We start from the raw sequence: 21,772 nt of genomic DNA, 5'->3' as shown, positions 1-21,772 counted from the left end.
ACTCTACTGCATCTGTTTTATGCGAAGATATGTGCGCAGTGCAGCTTGCTAGCTCCTTTCTTCTGATTGACTTGGTTAAGGAGCTGTGGGTGAGTGTTTAAGTACTTCCCTGCCATGCCTGTCAAGGAGTTGCTGCTGTTCCTGCTGTGGGCCAACAGAAGAGCGTGTGATTTTCCGTGTCCAAGCATTGTTTTTTCTGCTGTGAGTTGTGAAGAATCCTTCCCCGGAGATTACACAGTGAAGTCGTCGAGGCAACAATTTGACTTCATTTGATGAAAAGTGAGAGAGATAGTCAAGAATCTTTGCAATAGATCAGTGGAGATTCATTATGTCTTCAGCCTTTACGATACAGTAAATGGGATTCAGACTGTTAACTGTAAATATAAGACATGCCCATTGGGGAGTACTTACAAGTACTCTCTTTTTCTAATGTGTCTCCTTTCTTTCACTCTCAACCTCTTGACTTTTTTCCACTCCCTGTATTCTTTCTTCCCTCTTTCTTTTTCCTATCCTCCACCTGAAGGCCTTTGCGTGGTGGTCAGACCTTATGGTGGAGCATGCTGAGACCTTCCTGTGTCTCTACTCAGCTGACATGGACACGGCTCTTGAAGTTCAGCCGCCCGACAGCTGGGACAGTTTCCCACTCTTCCAGCTGCTCAATGACTTCCTGAGAATGGACTGTGAGTAAAGAGCTATTAAAAACATTCAGGAGTCAGCACAGGGACTGCAGAAGCTGAACGTGCCTTGTAGTTGTCCCTTGTGGGTGGGGAGAGTGGGCAGGGATTAATGATAAAGAAAAAAATGCACTATTTTATCTTATTTTCTTTGTTGCTGATAGCTCAGACACTGAGTGACCTCAAAACATACCAGGGTGGTGTCTCTTCTCTTCTCTTCTCTTCTCTTCTCTTCTCTTCTCTTCTCTTCTCTTCTCTTCTCTTCTCTTCTCTTCTCTTCTCTTCTCCTCTCTTCTCTTCTCTACTCTTCTCTTCTCTTCTCTTCTCTTCTCTTCTCTACTCTTCTCTTCTCTTCTCTTCTCTTCTCTTCTCTTCTCTTCTCTTTTTATCATAGTTTATGCTACCTAATACAAATATGCAGTGTTGGCACCCAGTGGTGTCTTTTTGTTATGCACGTAATTATCATGTCTTTTTCTATTTAAAATGTTTTATTTCTTTGTTTATCCATCACAGCTCTTTATGTTTAAGGTTTCTGCTGAAGGTTTATTCATCTTCCCCATCTAATATTTAAAACCAAAACATCATCATGTGATGTGTTTCCCTAGCTCAATTTTGGAAAGTTGGATGTTTCTAAATGACATGCATATGATAATAATGAAAGTTTACAGCTGCTGTTGTCTGTCTGTGCAGTCTTCCTAAATCATCTCTCAAATGTCTCAGAAACCATTCCTATTAATATGAGATGTCTGTGAACTGTGTGTGTGTGTGTGTGTGTGTGTGTGTGTGTGTGTGTGTGTGTGTGTGTGTGTGTGTGTGAACACGGCCAACAGTGTTTGACTGAAGATAATAGTCAGGTCTTGATGCTGGTTGCTGCCGGCCAACAATCCCTCTAATGAACTGCATGTACTTGCCTGCAGGAACACTGTGGAGCTGTCCATGGTCCTGTAAAGGAAACACTTCACTGCTCACAATGCAGGCTCAGTCTGCAGGGCACTAATGGTCCCGGGGGAATGCTTCCCCCTTTCAGTTTGTCAGTTGGGAGTCAAGGAGAAGGCAGAGCATGGTCCACTCATTCAGCTGAACAGAGATGGCTGCAAGTAGCTTGTTATGCTCATTTGTTAGTGTCATCAAATTGACCACCTTCTCATTTGCTACATAGGGTCAGTTATGTGAAAATGGCAATTGAAATGCATACCAATGTAAGTAGCTACACCAGCCAGCAGTTAGCAGAGGAAAGGAAATTGTACAATGGTGGCAATAATGCAATAACTATAATGCCTAATGTTTGAAAAAAATACAAATTGAGTTTGTTCATTCAGCTGGAATCTTCCATATCAGACCACTGTGTTAAAACTTAGAAGAACAATGACTCTATTCCATAAGTTCCTGTAACAGCTGGGCACTGTAGTTTTTAGCAAATTTTACTCAAATGGGGGAAACGGTGTAAATATTTGTTGGGAACTATTTGTATTTGTAACCATTGTATAATTACACAGCTTTACAAAGTGTTCCCGAGCCCATGTAGTAATATCCTTTATACAGTCATGTGTTTCACAAAGTGGTGAGCCTTGGTGAACTGAAATTAAAGCAGTAGAGGTCAAGATATGACTTTTAGTCCAGTAAAATATTGATCGATCTTCAAAACTACTGCATCCTACACTTCCCATAATGCACCATTGGCATGATTTTATTAATGCTGGTGTCTTTTAAACAGCATTACTGTTTTTAATGCATTCTTTCTGTTATACATCTGTGGTCTCATCATGACATCATATTACTTGACAAAGCTCCTCCAGAGTCACAGAAGACATTACACAACGGTTTTCACAGGCTGAGTTGTAGTCCTCATGACTGAACTGACCTTATGTGTAAGATTGGGATTTGTGCCTTAATGCAAGGATGACTCAGTCTGACTTTCCTTTTTGGAATGACTATCCTCAAATGGTTCTCAATGGTTCTTGCAGGAGTACATTACATGTAACAAACCATCTTTAATACCAACATAAGACTCAGCAGAGCCCCCACTGCTCACACAGTGTAACAAGCACCAGCACGTTACTAAAGCATATCATCGTGGGGACATCTTTTCCACAGAAGGTCATCTGCTCTGTTGCCCCACAGCGGTGCACTTATGTAGCAGTAAATAGCCTTAGCACTAGACAGGCGCCAAAGTTGGACTGCCATTCGAGGAGTTAATGAGGTCTAAAGCAGTGGTAGCTGGGCCAAGGCGAGCCCTGCGAACACACTCCTGGACACAACACATCCAAGTGGACAGCAGCCGCTCAAGTGGCTAATTGGGAGAGTGGCAATCAGGAAACACAACAAACATTGCACCTACTGTGTATCATCGACCTTGACTCCAATGCCAACACACACAAACACAAACACACACATGCTCAGAGGGGGAGAGAAAAACAAAGAGAGAGAGAGAGAGAGAGGGAGAGGAAAAGCAGACACACTGCATGGAGCCGTGAGGCATCACATTAGCACACACTGGCCTCCATTTTATCTCCTGTGGTCTTTGTCAGTGTTGCCTTTTTACCAGTTGGGAGCCGGGGGAGACTGGGGGAAATGTGTTTGATGGATTGGATTTAGAAATACCCCGAGACGCCAACCTTTTGTTTAGATTGAAAGATTGAAAACAGGATTTGCTGTGTCATACCTGTTAATGAAGAGCCACTGTTAGTCACGGACATCGACATCCCTGTCATTGTTCATTATCACCGTCTAGAACAGGCCTTTTCTGTTATTTGTTTCACTGGCCGTCAGATTTATTTTGCGACTCAGCATGCATATAAACACATACGAGCGTGAAAATACCCTTCCAGTCACAGTTACACATATAAACATGAGTGAAACATGAGCTGTTATGCTGTCTCTGCTTACTTCTGAAGTGATTCAAGAAAAAAACATGTTTGTTCAGTGAAATGTGCGAGAGAAAGAATAGTGAAAAACCTAAAGGTACCCTGTGGAGTTTCAGAGCTCTTGTAGCTCTAAAGAGATGTTTTCAGCTGTTGTGAGTGGGTCCTGGTTTTATTTATCCTGTGCAAGAGTACACATATGCATTTGTGACACAAGTGATGCGATAAACATTCCTGTCGCTGTACCACTAATGGCCAGGTGGACGTAACATGCCAGCAATCCATCAGAAAAGACAAGGAGGAAGACTACCAGGTAGTAAGAATGGATGCAATTAACATTGGATTTAATACTATAAAAAGAAAATCTTTCTAAATGTTTTATGAGGAAGGAAATGCATTCAGCACATTTCAGTTCTGATGAGTAGCACTGAATGTAAACATATGATTGTTTTCAGGGAAACTCCACAGTGCAGCCTTAACTCACACTGAAAACTTTCAAACAGATCAAGTTATTTTGTGCACATTCTCACAGTGCTCATATCAGCCGCCCTCTGTGTGCTGAGGTCACCTACATGTCTTATTTCTTCCTTCTCATCCCCTCCCTCAGATAACCTGTGCAATGGGAAGTTCCATAAACACCTGCAGGATCTGTACGCCCCCCTGGTGGTGCGATATGTGGACTTGATGGAGTCCTCCATTGCTCAGTCCATTCACAGAGGCTTTGAAAGGGAATCCTGGGAACCTGTCAAGTAAGGATGCCTTAATTTACTTTATTTATCTTCTTCATCTGCTTTTGGGATGTCTTTTTTATGAAACCATTTACACTGAAGATCTGTGCACAGATTTAGCTTTGGTTTTCACTCCTTATTGACTTTGATGTAGAATCTCTGTTTTTTTGTCTTCTGTTATTGTGTTTCTGTCCACAGGAGTCTAACAAGCCCTCTGCCCAATGTTAACCTTCAAATGCCTAAAGTACCAAATCTAACAGTGCCAAGTGTTAACCTCCCACAAATGCCCAGCATTTCTCCACCCAACTGGATGACAGCTAATTACAATTCAGAGTGTGTATCTGCCTTGTACAGCTTGAGATATGCACACATGTCCTTGGCATGAATGTGGCGCCTAAGTCAGTATGACCCCAAAGCAGCAGAATTACCTTTATATATCCAAAGCTATTTGCTTTTATTCAAAGAATAATATACAGTACTTCCATTGGACAGTGGGCTAATTGTCCATTGTGTGTGTCGAAATGTGAGTTGAAATCAATTGTTAGGCTTTATGCCTGGTAAATTTGTTAGGACCCAAAGATGCAGACCAGAGACAGATGTAAGAAAAGATATAATTTATTATAAAGACAAGGGGTGTAACGAAAAGCACACTCATGAGGAGTGGGAGAAAAAAATTAAAGGAGCTCAGACGAAGCGGGTTTGAGGCAAGGCGTGAGCTGAAGCGGCAGGTAGACACTGAAACACAGGAGCACACTATTAGTGGTAGAGCAGAAGTAGTTAACATTAGTAAGCTCACTAGGAGAGGAGACAATGAAGCGTAGCGTTGATGAGCAACAACACCGCCAGGGATTCAGGACAATCCGGCAACAGGTAGCAGAGAGCTCTCGCCTTTTATTCTGTGCCTAATCAGGATCATGCGCGTCAGGTGAACACCTGAGGAGGCGGAGCTGACTGGGTGTAGGTAACCACCCAGCTAAACAGACAGAGGGAGAACAAACAGGCAACAATAACAAAAAGGAAACACACTGGAAAGCAAAAACACATCTGTGGGATCGTAACATCAATAAGGCTATTTGACAAAGAACGCAAGGCTTTTATAATGTGTCTTATTCATATTTGTAGCTATTTATGCAAATCAACAGGATGTGTGTGCTCTAAATTAGTCAAATTAGTTACTTACACACATGATAAGAGTATAGAAACTGCTGCAGCTGTTTTCAGATGAAAACATTTGTTAGTTTGTTGGTTAGGTAAGACTTTAAGTAAACTTTATATAGCACTTTCTAAGACCATCCTTTATACTATTTCACAGTAAAAACAAAATAAAGAGGCATAACTAGAGAATATACATGTTATAAATATACAAAGAACATGCGAGAAAGGTTCCTCATGATATGCACAATTTTAGCCATTTTTAGATTTGACGAAGACTGTTCTATGTTGAGAAGTCACAGTAATTTTAGCCTTTTTGGTTCACTGGTGTAAACAGTTTGTTGTATTTCAGAATTTGTTTCTTGAATGTAGTGTGTAATAGTCTTTGATATCAGTAAGGGTTCTCTATTAATATGTATATGATCTTCAGTCTTATGTGAGTGCTATCATTAAAAGCACTCTGACTATCTCAATAAACACTTCATCTATAACGCTTTGAAAACTTACGTGGAACATTGTCTGCACCATCAGCAGGGCTCAAAGGTGTAATATTCGTTTATACGCTGCAGCATCCTGCAGAGTGTGACACTGTCACCACAACACATCTATCCCTATTCCCTCATCTGAAAACTACAAAAATATCAGCCTTGAACTAAGTCACTTGGTGGCAAAGAAAAGATACCAACACAGATGATAGACTTGTTTCATCAGCAGTTTCCATGATCAGGAGTGTTGTCAGAAAAGTCCAAGTCCTTGTGGAGGCAGGTTTAAGAATGCAGAAATTATTACTAAACAACCTACATAGCAGCGGTAGTTTGCTGCCAATGTTTTGGGTTTTACAGATGCCCAAAGCCACGTTTATGCCAACGTTACGGCATGGTGTGTGGGTGTGGATGGATGGAGAAGGCAGCGACTTGGAAATTTAATCCCAGCATTTTCACTCCCTCATTTGTATTTTATATATGAACTGGAAAGATGCAAAAGCATAACAAGGAGACAGAAAGTACAAACCAGAGAGCAACTAAAGATCTTACCTATTATTAACACTGATGATATATGTTCTGCATGCTGCTTTGGTGAATAAGAAGTGTTCTATAGAGAAGTTTAAGACAAGCAGACATGCACTTTTACTCTTTCATCATTTCTGCATGCACCTGTTTCTTGTCATATTCTCTGTATTTCATCTTTATTCCATTCATAATACATCCCATTGTTATTAATGCACTTAATTTATATGACACAAACATTGTTTATTCTGAATGTTTTACAGATGTAAACAACAGTCTACAGCCATGCTAGTGGTTCTGTGTGTAGTTAAATGTTACTATGCAACATCAGCATGCTAATATACTCACTGTGACAACTTGTTAATGAGCACTAAACATAAAATACAGCTGAGCCTGGATGGGAATGTCATTAGTTTGGTGGTATTTTGTCAAAAACCAAAGTACTGGACAAGTTAAAATTTTGATCTGATGATGGCACATTTTTAGATATATAATAACTTACATTGCTTATTATCACTCTGAAAATTCTAATGACTGTATTTGATTTTCTGCTTCAGATATTATGGAATATAGTTCCAGTACTACTTCTGCTGCTTCATCAGCATCAATCAACACAATATACTGTCTCTGTCAAACCAAAAAGCATTTACACTCAGACCGGACCTCAGACGTGACTGTCCTAGTTATGACCTTGCATCTTTTCATATGTTTCTGTTCCAAAGTCTTTCCCCGAGTTACCTGATGTGGTAGTACCCTGGTCCTTGCACTTTCTTGGGGTGGATGGTTGGGGAGGGGCCCCTTGTGTCTGAATTTGTCCCCGTACTGTGCTTCAGTCTGCTGGGAGTGGGCTGAGTTTAGAGCAACTGAAGGAAGTAATGGCTGCTGTTGATCCTGGTCCTAGCATTCCTTCACTTTACCCAAACTTTTCCCAGTTGACATTAACAACCTGACGGTTTCCACACATCTTGGAAAACCTGAAAAAGTCTTGCACAAACAGTAAAGAATACGTCTAGACACTTACCATGTGTGTTTCCTCATTTCTGTTTTTATTAACTTTAAATGAAGTACACATTGATGGATAAATGAACGCAGTCTTGATTTCTTTCTGAGCACACACTCAGTGTTTTGTCTTTCCTACTCTATACCCAGTACTGTTTTCATTAACTATCACGCTACTGTACAAAGATGAGTATCCTGCACCCACACATTCACAGTCTAACTCTAATATTGCATTGTATGTAAATAACAAAATGGAACGTGCATAAATTTTCACCTTTGCTCACAGTGTAGTGTCTAAAACAGTGTGAGCATGGATCCCGCTTCCCCTCAGTGCATCCAGTCTACACATTGCACATGGTACACGATCCACAAAGGTCCATCTGAGAACAGTATTTTTAAAAAAGCTCAACATTCATTATGTTTTATCATTGTAGTGAGTGGAAAGCAGTTAAAATTTTTCATTTTATTATTTTTTTTTACCTGTTGCATGAATTTAAAAAAGCCATTCAAGCATTTCTTGTACAACCAACAGCTTTCCCACTTTCAAAGTTCTTCTTTTCAAAATACTAAATACTGACCTGTGGCCCTGCAGCAATGGCTCAGGGACATCAGAGGATCTCTTCTGGAAGCTGGATGCTCTGCAGACCTTCATCAGAGATCTCCACTGGCCAGAGGAGGAGTTTGGCAAACACCTGGAGACCCGACTGAAGCTGATGTCCAGTGACATGATCGAATCCTGTATAAAACGGTAATATACTGTTTAAATATGTAAGGGTCTGATTGCAAGCAAATAGCTGTAATTATTCATTTGTAGAAATTGCAGTTGTTACATGGACATGTGACACATGAATCACTATGCAGGACGTCCACTTTGAGTGACAGATTCGTGAATTTGAAGGCTTATCGGATACCAAAACACTACTATTATTTTACTGTGAGACAGGATGGTCCAACTGTGGAATGTTATTATGGAAGCAATAATTTTATCTTTTGTTGCAATGATTGCAAGTTGAACAGCAGCAATACGGCATTCACATTACAAAGCAATCCACCAGGAATGTGCATGTTACACATTCATGCATGTTGCATGTTGGTTCAACTTTTTGCCAGATGACCTTTATTTTCTTTTCTTTCTTCTTTTCGATATTTCCCTTCAATATACAAATGAATATATGTACACTACTCACAAAAAGTTTAGGGATATTCGGCTTTCAGGTCAAATTTAAAGGTTGAACCTAAAATGTACTGTAACCTTTACAGGTGAACTTATTTTGACCTTTTCTAAACTTTTGAATGCATTTCCTGGTTCAATTAGAATTGGTATTTAAACAGTCCTCTTCATCATGCTGTTCACATTTCGACATCAGTGCCCTGTGGAACCGGATGATGAATGCCACTCAACTCCAGGCACATTTAAGGGAGGTGAGAGGCACCCAAGTGTCACGTCAGACCTTTCCAAACCGTTAACATCAGCGTGGTCAGCGTGCTAAATGACCTGCAAGGGTACCTGACCACACCACCAGGCATAGGCGTCATCGTCTTGCATGGGCCAGGGGGCATTTACACTGGACGAGGGACCAGTGGGCCTCAGTGTTGTTCTCTGATGAAAGTCAATTCACGATGAGCAGAAATGATGGCTGCCAACGATGTTGGAGACATCAAAGAGACACTATGCATCAGCCACTGTTGTCACCAGGCAAGCCTTTGGTGGTAGTGGTGTTCCAGTGTGGGCAGGTGTGTCTAGTCAACACAGAAGTGCCCTACACTTTGTGAATGGTACAGTGACAAGCCCATACTACCTGAATAACATCATTAATTCAGTCATTGTGCCCCTGCATAAACAATACAGGCTTAATTTCATCTTCATGGATGACAATACTCCAGCTCATCAAGGTTGCGTCATTAGGGAACAGCTGCTGGAGACTAGGGTACCTCAGATGGAGTGGCCTGTACTTTCTCCAGGCCTGAATCCCATAGAAAACCTATGGGATCAGCTGAGTTGCTGTGTAGAGGCTCGAAACTTTGTACCCCAGAAACTCAATGACCTGAGGGCCGCCCTTCAAGAAGAATGGGATGCCATGGGAATGGGAGTTTTTGTGTAAAATACTGGTACTACAAAATCACATTAAAGTACAGTACTTGAGTAAATATAGTTTCTCTGCTACTGTCCATAGTAGATTTTAGCAACCTGGGTGGGGCCTACGTTTTCCAAAGAAAGACATATGCATGCTGGGAAATTAATAGACAAATAGAGTGATAGGATTAAAAAAAATATGAATAAACATTTTAGTCTTGCACAGCATTCTCTACTTATCTTACTACTATTATCAATGACAATCATTTTCTGTCCATTTCTCTGTTTTTTTGTGTAAAGCACTTTGAGCTGCGTTTCCTGTATGAAAGGTGCTATACAAATGTTTATTCTTATTGTTAATTCAGTCTGTGGGGTGAGTTGAGGGACTAGCACTTCTAGCTTTAGTTTTGTGCATTCTTTTTCTTCTCTTAAGGACACGGGCAGCATTTGAGGCCAAACTTCAGAAGAGCAGCCGAGCCACAGACTTCCGTGTGCCGCAGTCCATCTGCACCATGTTCAATGTCATGGTGGATGCCAAGGCCCAGTCAGCCAAGCTGTGTGCCATGGACCTGGGACAGGAGGTAGGAGATAGTAAATGTGTGTGTCATTTAATGTTACTTAAAAGTCTGAACCTTCGTTGACTTCTCAGTACACATTATGCAATTTAAATCTCATAGAAGTTAAAGATCACAAGGTTTTGGATATGAATGAAAACACATTATTTGTGTTTCCATCGTGAATGGCCTTAGCAGATGAATGTGGGAAAATCTTTCAGTCACTTTTTTGCCCTCTCTGTTACCTGAATCCATCTTTCTTACTTTCTTTGTTTCCTACTACTTTTGCAGTACCCACATAATTTTACATGAGCCATGTCACCTCTATCTTTCTCCTTTTCTGCTGCTTTTGTTTCTCCTCTCTGTCTTGTGAAAGTTTGTTCGAGACTGGGTAAGTGTGGCTATGAATTCAATTGAAATCTCACCCTCCAATTCCCACATGTATAATTAGTCATCAGTTTTCCCTGTCTGTCTTCCTCCACTTGAATTGTTTGGATTTCATTAGCATATGTGTAGATAGTATTGAATATACATGGGGTAGAAGTGAGACATCTCATAGTTCACAGAATCTCGAGACTGATACCAATTACTGACGATGAATTAATTATTGCGAAGTCCTTCTCTGTTCTGTTGGTGCTACAAGGCTAAACAAAAGGATTCCTCGCAGTATTACTGCCTCTGAGTTTCTATGACAGCAGCTCTTTAGCAGGACAAATTGTTCCAAAGTCCTTCAGTTGACAATCCTTTCTTTAGAGATGAACCTTGGGGGTCTCGGTAATGGTTATAAAACACTTTTTTAATTTTACATGCATTAATTTACATGCATCTAAAACAAACAAATAAAAAAAGATTTATTAAATTAATAATATTATCCCTCAGGAAGTAGGCCAAAATAAAATGTTTTCAAACAATAACATTTTGAAACAATTAGCTGAAATTTAAATGTTATTTTTCCAGAAAAAACAAACAAACAGTGTCTCTAGTGCACACAAACAGATGAATTAAATGAAGAATAGAAAGATTATTTGATGTAAAAAAAAATTTAAAAAGAAAAAAAGACAGGAAAAAAATGGATTTGTTGTCCAATCTACATCTCCATTTAGCAGTTGCAATTTTATAATAGTAATTAGTATTGTGCTTAGCTAACGTGTGTTGTTAACCATCTCTTCCTCTAACTCTCCAATCCTCACATCCTTGTAGTACACTGTTGAAATCCTTGAAGATTTAATATAGGGGTTTTGATCACAAAAGGGATGTCATTGCTGTGGTGAAATGTAGTTTGATTCATTCCATACAGTATTTGTGTAGTGTACAATTTAAAGAAATGCACTCTGTACTACATTCTTGCTAACAAAAAGAAAAAAATATCATTGAAAGTCTTATATTTGCCTAAAAAACACAGCTGTCCAGTGTACACTAAGTCTAGTGTACTGATAAAATAGACCTTAATTCATCCAGAAAGAAATGTTTGGCAAATGGCAAAGATGCTCAGTATATGATCCTGGCTAATATGTATCTGACAGATTGAAATAACAGCTGTAACTACTAAATTAGCTATATGTACTATGCACTAAGCATTGAGTGATGAAACTCAGCTTCTCATCTGAGCTTCCGTAAGACGTAAGTAACATACAACTTTACTTTCTTAAGAATCATGAATGAGGCTAGTGTTGCTTGTGTTATGGATCTTACGGAAGTTGGTGTACATTAATAAAAAAAATGTCCAGTGTTTCCCTTTAATGTCACTTCGATGTGGGGTTATTAAGTGTGGATGAAAAGAGTAACATGTTTTCTTTCTTCCTCTTTAGAGACAATATCATTCTCAAATTGACAATCTTATTGAAGAAACGGTGAAGGAGATGACAACTCTGCTGGTTGCTAAGGTAGAGAATAGTAGAATAGAAATTTGAATAAATTTGCAATGAAGTGATTGTGAACACTTCTTGTTGGAAAGTCAATCAAATTAGTACGAAGAAACACAAATGACCACAAAGACACAAAACAATTGCAAAAAGACACAAAACAATATCACAACAGGACTACAACTATCCAGAGCCAAGAAGATGGTGACAAGGTGAAAAGGAAGCACACAACGCTGCCATAATGAAACTTAAAGCTGTCAACAAGGAGACAAAGCAAAGACATCAGGAGAGACTGGATAGAGACCTCAACAACATCAAAGATATAAGGCAAGCAATCCCATGGCACTTATCGTGAAGAATGGAAGGTTCAGCGATGTCCCGGCAAAATGTCCAACTTGACTTTCTCCACCTGGCTACCTACAGTAATTATCCCCCTTGGGTAACTGGCTCAAAGATTTCCCTCCTTCTCCACCTTAAACTGATGTGTGGTGAATGTTGTGGTGCAAAATGGCTGCAGTGCACCACCCAGATAGGTGCTACACAATGGTAGATGTTGAGGTGAGCTTGCCCCCTTCACTGAAGTGCTTTGATTGTCACGCTAAAGTGTAATATAAATGTAATCCAGTATAATGCATTATTAAAGTCTGTAGTGTTTAATGCCACCTCCATTCTGATGAAGTGTTTTGGGAATCTGACTCACCAGCACATCAATAACAACATTCCAGCCAACCAAGGCCTTCATCAATTTTCATTCAGCACCAGCAGATTTACAGAGGATGCCATCTCCACTGCTCTCCACTCAGTTGTCACACACTTTGAAACAACACCTTCATCAGAATGTTGATTGTTGATTTCAGCTGCATATAGCATACAATATAACCTCCCCCATGAAATCAAAGAAAATTTAGCACTATGGGCTTGAACACCACACACTGCAGCTGGGAATTTGACTTCCTCACAAACAGACCCCAGACAGTTTGGATTGGCAATCGCGCCTCCTCCACCCTAGTGTTGAACATCAGGGCACCAAAAGACTGTTTACTTAGCCCCCTCCTGTTCATTGCTGTACACCCACGACTGCAACATGGAGAGAATTCTTATGTGAAGTTTGAAGATGACTCCACCATCATCAACCACATTACAATCAACAATGAGAATTGATCTTGGGAGGAAATCAACAATCTTGCATAGTGGTCCACAGAGAACAACCTACTGCGCAATATCAGGAAACCAAGGAGTTGATCACTAATTTCAGAAAAAAAGGAGGCATCAACCCACACCCCTTTTTACATCAATGGATCTGGCATAGGGCAGGTGAACAGTTTTAGGATCCTGGGAATCAGCATCAGAGAACCTGTCATGGTCATTTCACATCTCCACGCTTGTTAAGACACTTCAGAACCCGTTGTATTTCTTAAGGAACTTTTAGAGAGCAAAATTCCCATGACAAGTTCTTGACAACTTTTACAGAAGAGAAATAGAAAGCATCCTGACTGGAAACATTATGGATTAGCATGGTATGTGCACAGGCCAGGTTAAGAGGGCACTGCAACAGGTGATTAAACCTGCCCAGAACATCATTGGTACCTATCAAACATCCATCCATCCATCCATTTTCTATGCCGCTTATCCCTTTCGGGGTCGCGGAGCCTATCTCGGCTGTCAACGGGCGAGAGAACATGCAAACTTCACACAGAAAGGCCCGACCCGGGAATCGAACCTGCGACCTTCTTGCTGTGAGCCCAAGGGATATTAAAAGACAATACCCGCCCCAGTGACAGCCTGTTTACCCTGCTGCTGTCTGGCAAGCAATACAGAAGTACAGTTGCCATACCACCAGACAACAGAGCAGCTTCTTTCCTCAAGCTGTAAAATTCATCAACTCATCCTCTGCACTCTTGTGTTGCATAAAAGAACTACAAGTTGCATTTAATTGTTCAAGTCTGTGTTAACAGACTTGAACAAGTTAATAACAAATAAATGAACCTTGAATAAAGAGGAACAAAACTACATCAAAGAGACTCAACAATGACAGACACAAACCACCTACATTAAATTGGATAACATTTATTTCACTGATGCTTTTATCAAAAGTGACTTACAGCAAATTCATTCAACCATTAGGATACAACCCTAAGATTGCAAGAACCATGAAAGTGCATCATCTTCATCAAATAAGAACTGAACTGATTCCAAAGTCTACATTTAGAAACAATAATAATATAGAGAAAGACTTTTTTCTATGGGCCAAAGAGGAGTCTGAACAGATGAGTTTTGATTCTGCGAAAGAAGAGTTTATGCTGACCTTATGTCAATGGAGAGCTTGTTCCACAATTGTGGATTCATAAAACAGTTCTGATTTTGTTGAACAGTAGCTGGCACCCCCTCATAGTGAGGGAGTAGCAAGCTGATTTGCAGGAGCAGAGCATAGTGGACAGGTTGGGGTGTACGGTTTGACCATGTCCTGGATGTCGAATGGGCCTGAGCTATTTGCAGCATGGTAAGCAAGCATCAGTGTCTTGAATGGGATTTCAGCAGCCACTGGTATCCAGTGCAGGGTGCAGAGAAGAAGTGTAGTAAGGGAAAATAGGGTAGGTTGAAGACCAACTGGGCTGCCGCATTATGTATTAGGTGCAGAGGTAAAATGGCACATGCAGACACATAAGTAGGACCAAGTTGCAGTAGTCAAGGTGTAAGATGATAAGAACCTGGACCGGAACTTGCAGCTCTTTCTGAGTGAAGAGAGGACACACGTATCCTTTGGACATTATAGAGAATGTTTCTGCAGGAGTGGGTTCTTGTCACGATGTTTGTGTTGAGGACACCACCGAGTTCTCAGTGGGATTGAGGAGGTCACTGACTGGAGATGCCATCTCTGGATGGAAGAGCAGCTCAGTCATGTCAAAGATGAACTTTAGGTGGTGTGCAGAAATCCACTGAGATGTCAGCCAGGTATGCAGAGATTTGTGCTCCCATCTGGGTTTCAGCCAGTGAAAAGACAGAATTAGTGGAGTATCATGTGCATAGCTGACATAGGAATGACAGAGTCAAGTGATTTGGCATAAAGGCAAAAGAGGAGGGGACCCAGAACAGAACCCAGAGGGACACCAGTAGTGAGGCTACGAGGTTCACACACAGATAATCTCCAAGTTGCCCTGCAAGTGTAGACTCAGTGAGGCTGAAAACAACCACAAAGAGACCCAAAATGACGCCAAAGGGAAAAAAAAAAATCTACAAATTCACTCAAGGAGACTCAAAAAGACCACACAGAGACTCAGAATGACCACAAAACAGGCTACTGCTTAGAGGTTGATGTTTTAATAATTTAACACAGTAATGTAATAATGGTCACAAATGAAAGGAACTACAAGACCTTTGAGTGTTGTATACTATTAGTATTTTGTGGCACTACTGCCTTTCCATAAGAAAAGTAATTTCCCTGCTTTTTTTGTCTCTTCTCTTTCTTAGTTCATGGTCATTTTAGAGAGCGTCTTAGCCAAGCTCTCCAGATACGATGAGGGAACACTCTTCTCTTCCTTCCTTTCTTTCACAGTAAGTATCACAAATACATACTTCCAACATAATTGTTCTTTAATTTCTGAAACACCTTCCAGCAGATAACTCATCAGCTTTATTATTGTTGAGAACTTCCTAGTGCAGTGCACCAGGTTGTTTGCTTGGAAGAGAAAACAATACAACATTAGAAATTGTAACTTCTAAATATTAGCCTTAGCAGTTCAAAATTTAACTTTGACCTACCATACTTGTAATGGTTGTGTGCCTCTGTACATGAAGTTTCACAATGTAGTGATAAATTATAATAGATATCTTGAACATTTTCATTTTTACTTCTGGGTTTCTTTTTTTAATGATAATATTCTTCATTTTCACTGGCACTTCTTGGGATACCATACTGTGTTAAGATGACTGAATTTAGAAGATGGATCTTGTTGTTGAATCCCTACCTTAACAAAAAAAACGTAATGTAAAATGTAATGATAACTCATTAAATGTCTTAATAACTCGACTGGTTTCCCAAAACATGACAAAAGCCAGGTTACTGAATTTATAAGTGCACTTTTGCAGTCAAAATTATCACGAACTACTTTTGCCAGTTCAGCAGGCATTAATCCAGGCTGTACAGTGCCACCTTGGCAGCTTGTGTTCTGAAAAGTGGTGCTACAGCTGGGGTCCCCACTGTTTTTCACTGACATCCCTCTCTCCTTTATGTCAAGGTGAAAGCTGCCTCAAAGTATGTGGACGTCCCTGTAAGTGTGACTTATTTGTCTGTGTGTATACTTATTGAAGCTTAAATGCATTAATCATCTTCTTTATCAACCCAGCATTGGCGGCTGAAAAAAATTCTTGGTGGGGCTGGTGTGCTAACAGATTTCCCTGCCTAATCTAGCATAAGCATTCAAATGAACAGCCGGAAAATTACTACAGTTCCACAATAATAATTTAATTTCACAGTTAACAGTTTCACAGAAAAAGTAACAATTTACAGCTATAATAGACTTTATGCTATCAAATAGATAAAATATTACGGTTTTTATCTACCTCTTCATTGTGCCTTCTTACAGCAATGCGCTGCCCATCATCTAGCTACATTGCTATGCTAATCTTTCCGAACACAGCTAGCTTTACGCAGTTTTCCATGTGAACTTTGGATCTCTCATGCTTCTTGATCCATTCGGAGAAGTGCTTTAAGTCAGTTAGTCCAGTCTTTGTCCAAGTCGAATCACATTTGTCACTTCTGAAGAGGATACAGGGGAAACAGAAAAATGCATAGGCTGCACCACAACCTGCCAGCCACGTCTAACGGTTAAACCAGCTCTGACAAAAACTCAAAAACTGTATCTTTCTCCTTGGTTTGCTGGGAAATGTCGATTTCAGACTTGTCGGGTCCCAGCTCCTTAACAAGAAGTTTTTCCTCTGTCGTCCGTCTCGCAAAAGGGTACATTAATAGTGATTTCACCGAATTTGATGGAAGCTGCTCTTGAACTCCAGTTGTTACCGTCATCGCCATCATCTCTCTTCCTCGTTGCCGTATTTTCTTCTCCCCCGTAGGACAGAGTCTGGGAGTCGCACTTCGAAAAAAACCCTATCACTGGCTCCTCACGTAGCTCTAGCAATCCTAAACCTTCACACGTTTTACGTAGCAGTTGGGGCGTTCAATTTGGTGACGTTGATAGACCAATTATTCATAATTTTTCCCTAGCAACCATAACTGGATTGACTATTTAGCTGCAAGTCAGGGACGCTTTGCCAAGCGCCCCATGAGAGAATGATACGCTGTCTGTCAGTGGAAATTCACTGTTTAAGGAGTGTCAGTTGGTGGAAATGTTGTTTAAATGATTTAAATTGCATGTAGGCACACACACACACACACACGCACACACACACACACACACACACACACACACACACTATTAAGTAAAACTGACATTGATTGAACCTCAAAAGATGTTTTTCCCCTCCAAACTCCACAGTGCCCCCTATGGGCCAGCCGCTGCTGCAACCCTGTCTCCTGCAAAATAAATTTATCTGTTACTAATTTTCTGTATTAATTTTGGAGGAAATATCACGCTCTGCTTGTGTTTGGGTTTACTACTCCAACGCTTTGTAGAGGTTTTAGAATGATGAGTTTTGATTACAGATTATAGTTTTGATTTTTGATTGCAGATTATAAAAAGTCGTAGTGCTTTCAGTTTTAAAAAGATCCATAAAAATGTTTATCATGCGTAAGTTGTCAGGAGTGGATATTATAGGAAAACAAATGTAAACTAAAAACATGAGTGCATGGTTTGGCAGATTGCACTGGAATAAGAGCCTGAAAATAGTGTTCCCTTTATATTCATTAAATTGAGAAGTGATTTTAAATTTATTTACAACTGCATTTAGCTATTAAGAATCACACACATATTTTACTATCCCGATATTGTATTTTTATAAATGTACCCTGTAAATTTAAATCTAGTCTAATTCTAAATCTAGTTTTACTGTGGAGCAGTGTTTTAAGAGAGGGTCCCTAATTTGATACTGCATACATTGTACAGATGACATGATATAAAGTGCTTTCACACTGTTCCACTGATTAACTGGACCTATTATTTGGCAGAACTATAAGCTCAGTTTTAAAAAATTAAAAATAAATAAATAAATAAAAAAAAAAATCATTTATCACCTAATATTCTTTTTTAAACATAGATATTTACATCTTACATTATATCTTACATTTTTAATTATTGCAGAGCTATGACCAAGACATATACTGAGTGGGACATCTTACTGTTGAAAAATAAACTTATCAGCACTGTCCAGTACACAGCAATTGAGACACTGTTTTTAAAAGTCCTTAGACACATTTTTATAAAACCATGCAGTTTTTGGAATGTTCTTCAAAACTGGCCTAAATGTTTTATGAGGAAGGACATGTAATCCACACATTTGTTAAACCTCAAATCTCAATTTGTTTTGTGGAAAACAATTCTCAAGTAAAGAGAATTGTTGAGAATTTTTTGCATGATAAATGCCAGGGTCCTGTTTCAGGAGGCAGGTTTGACAAACTCTGGGTTTAAAGTTGAACTTGGGGTTGACTAACCCTAGATGGGAAACTCAAGAATTTTTGGTTCCAAAACAGTTGAATAGAATTAGTTAAGCCAACTCTAAGTGTGTCCACTACATGCACTGGGAATGAAAAAAAGCCTTTATCAACGATGCTCCGATATTATGTCTAACTTTGGCAATAGGTAAATAAGATCAGAGCCTCCATTTTAATCTAGGAGCTAGATTTATGAATGCCTGCTAATGCAGACCATGATTGTTATCTTAAAAAACAGGAGTGGAGAAAGAAGTCAAGAAGTTAACACGATTTTACATTTACATACATATACACATTTTATTCAGTTTAATCCACTCATTCATTATTTATCAGTCCTGAATTATCCTTAATGGAGAAAAATGGCCAGGAATGCTTCCTTGTGTTGCATTTGACTTACAAATATATTTCTTTGGTTATAACCTGGAGACTAAATGCAGGTGGCAGCTATTTAAGATGAAAATATATGGATCAGACCAATAAGACATAGTTTACTCATGAATCTATTATTGTAAAATCATAAACCAACTGAGTAATAATGATTTTTGGGATTTGCAGTTTAAAAGGTGTCAAGGTTCAAACTGACTGTACATTTTGAAATATCTATTTTGTAAATTTTGCTCAATAGCATTTAATGACTATATTTCAACATTTGTAAATATTAAACATAGTCAGTGAAATGTTGTCAAAATACAATGTATATGCAGCCTATCTTCAAAAACTCACTTTTAGACTACATTTTGTCAAGTTTTAGATTCTTGGTTTTTCAACTGCACCACAATCAATCAGACTTATCATAAAAGCAGTTATGTTAAAGACACTGACAAATTAATACGTAACTGGGATTTTGATGCCTCTAACAACGTAATCTTCTGCAGTAGTTGCAATAATATAAACAATTTGTCTTGTAAACTGGTAAATTTAATGATTCAGGTTGTCTTATTGTGTGAACCAAATATAACTTCAATTCTCTCACAGTGGTTTAACACTGTGTAACACTTCTTGCTCTTTGTATTCTTCTTCTTATTATTATGTGAAATTAGACTGACAACCATATACACCATTTATACATGGGTTTATTAAGAATTAGATATTGTTGGTGCTTCAACCCTGGAAGTGTAAATTTCACAAATGAAAGGTTTAAGGTAGTTTTAAGGATTAAAATGAAAGCATTTTGTTCCCTAGTGATGGGTGTGTTTGTGTGTGTTTCTTGGGCATATACAAATATTTGACCATGCTTTCACATGTAGAATCATAATCCAGATGGTATTAGTTGTCGTATTTCCATCAACCCATGTTCCCAACCCCCAAAATGTCATATGCATGTGGCCAGGCAGCCATGCCTCGTGTCTTGCTCTGTGCAGTCCACGTTGTGAGTCCATGTTGAATAACACATGCCCATTCTGCTGTCGGGGTGGCAGTGGTGGTGGTGGTGGTGGTGTGTGTGTGTATGTGTATGTGTGTGTATATATATGTGTGTGTACACATCAGATCTGTATAATCTGCCAACACTTCGGCCGTAGCAGCATGCCAAATTTCAAATTAATGCCTTGTCAGTGAATGTGACGAGGCACTGTGTACACTGGCAGGGGTCGCAGTTACCAGCCCAGCATGCTAATTGTGTCCTTAATGTACAAAATTAGAGATTCACTGGTAAAAAAGACACTCATTTACACATTGTAAGTGTCGTTGCAGATGTGTTAACTAACTTTAGTAGCAGTTCAGGATGAGTTCTTTGCGTGACTTTAGGAATACATAATTGGAGAAAAGCGAGAAACTGAGACCAAATGGTGTTATCTTGAAAATGGTAAGATATGTTGATGTAAGAAAGAAGAGAACTAAAGTGCTGTTTACAAATGCATTGTCCTCAGTGAATATCTTAGATGTCAGAGTGGCAAGCCTCCTAACAATCTGCTCTCTCCTTCGAACCCAACTGAGTGTCTCCAGTGCCCCTGTTCACTTTGCACATGCCCAGACTGTGAGGGCTGGTTCCCAGCCAAGCTCAACTCTCTGGCAAGAGCTGACTGAAGAACACAACTAGCCTGTAGTCCTGAGTTTGCATCCTTTTTGTAACACTTCTTTGGAGGTTCAAACGTTCCTTTTTCCAAATAATAACTGAGTATGTTACTGTCTCAACTATCTCAATTTACATTTTTATTTTATTGGCTTCCACTTGAATGATGTAAAAACATTCGTGACCAAATGTAACTTACAACAAGAGTAAGAGTCTATAGCTATAGTGGCAGCTCTGTCTCTGTGAAGCTGTACAAGCTGCACAGGCCCAGCAGCAATTTCCAATATTAGCATGCTAACATGCTTACTATGGTAGTACAAACATGCTGATGCTTATGTAAACCATTGTCACCATCTTATTCTGGATGTGCCACATCTGTTAATTAGTACTAAACACAAAGTACAGTTGATGCGTTGCAAAAGGAAAAGCTTAATTTTGACCTGATAATCACTTAAGATGAAAATGAGTGGAAATTTGATCATTCGTAGTTCAATCCCCAGCTCCTCCTGTCCATGTGTTGAAGTGTCCTTGGACAAATCACGAATTGCTCCCGATGGGCAGGCCAGCACCTTGCATGGCGTTGGTGTATGACTGTGTGTGTGAATGGGTGAATGAGATGCAAAATCTTTAAAGTGCTTTGGCCACTATATAAATGCAGTCCATTTGCCATCTAAATTCATCCAATAAATAGTAACTGTAACTGTATAACTAGTATAATACACTCCTAATCAAAATTTTAAGACCAGTTGAAAAATTGCAAGAATTTACATTTTGCGCTGAAGAGGTTTAAAATGACTGTCTTACTGCGTCCAACCTCAGCAGCAATGGCACGCTGCGAGAGGCTTTGCTTATGGAGCTCAGCAATCGGACCGGGAGAGAAAGCTTTTCTGCCTTTGCCATCAGGAGGTCATGATAGTGTGGATACCTGACAGAAAATGACAGAAGATTTGGGCTTTTAAATGCTGTTGTCTTAAACTTTTGATCAGCTGATGAACAGCCTATTTCAGTTTAATACTTGTTTGCAATAAGTTGCTTTTTTTGTCTCACTCCCATTTCTTCTTTTTGCATTTTGAAGCTCTACTTAGAACCTTCTCAAGATCCAACAGTGCGAAATATTTTACTAGAGTGAAAACGTATTCATAGTCTGGGCAACATGAATGTCTGTATCAAATTTCATGCTAATCTACTCAGTGGTTGTTGAGATGTGTCTGGACCAAAGAGATGGACTGACTGACAAAACCTGCCA

General features: G+C 39.5%; 1 protein-coding gene across 4 annotated transcripts in view; it reads left to right on the top strand.

Moving 5' to 3' along the window:
* Positions 1-21,772, top strand: part of cadpsa (Ca2+-dependent activator protein for secretion a) — a 335,946-nt gene that overhangs the window by 277,404 nt on the left and 36,770 nt on the right. For 2 of the 4 annotated variants that reach the window (XM_070958180.1, XM_070958178.1), the window contains 7 exons: positions 524-680; positions 4,143-4,284; positions 8,014-8,169; positions 9,929-10,076; positions 11,858-11,932; positions 15,380-15,463; positions 16,147-16,179. In XM_070958180.1, coding sequence (XP_070814281.1) covers positions 524-680; positions 4,143-4,284; positions 8,014-8,169; positions 9,929-10,076; positions 11,858-11,932; positions 15,380-15,463; positions 16,147-16,179 — 795 coding nt within the window. Of the gene's footprint in view, positions 1-523; positions 681-4,142; positions 4,285-4,461; positions 4,597-8,013; positions 8,170-9,928; positions 10,077-10,425; positions 10,441-11,857; positions 11,933-15,379; positions 15,464-16,146; positions 16,180-21,772 lie in introns of all 4 variants that reach the window. The other 2 variants (XM_070958164.1, XM_070958172.1) reach the window with 2 other exon arrangements.

Source organism: Chaetodon trifascialis, chromosome 3 (assembly GCF_039877785.1).
Source record: "Chaetodon trifascialis isolate fChaTrf1 chromosome 3, fChaTrf1.hap1, whole genome shotgun sequence".
Taxonomy (NCBI): domain Eukaryota; kingdom Metazoa; phylum Chordata; class Actinopteri; order Chaetodontiformes; family Chaetodontidae; genus Chaetodon; species Chaetodon trifascialis.
The sequence above is the reverse complement of the archived record's forward strand: the minus strand, read 5'-3'. Positions and strand labels throughout refer to the sequence as shown.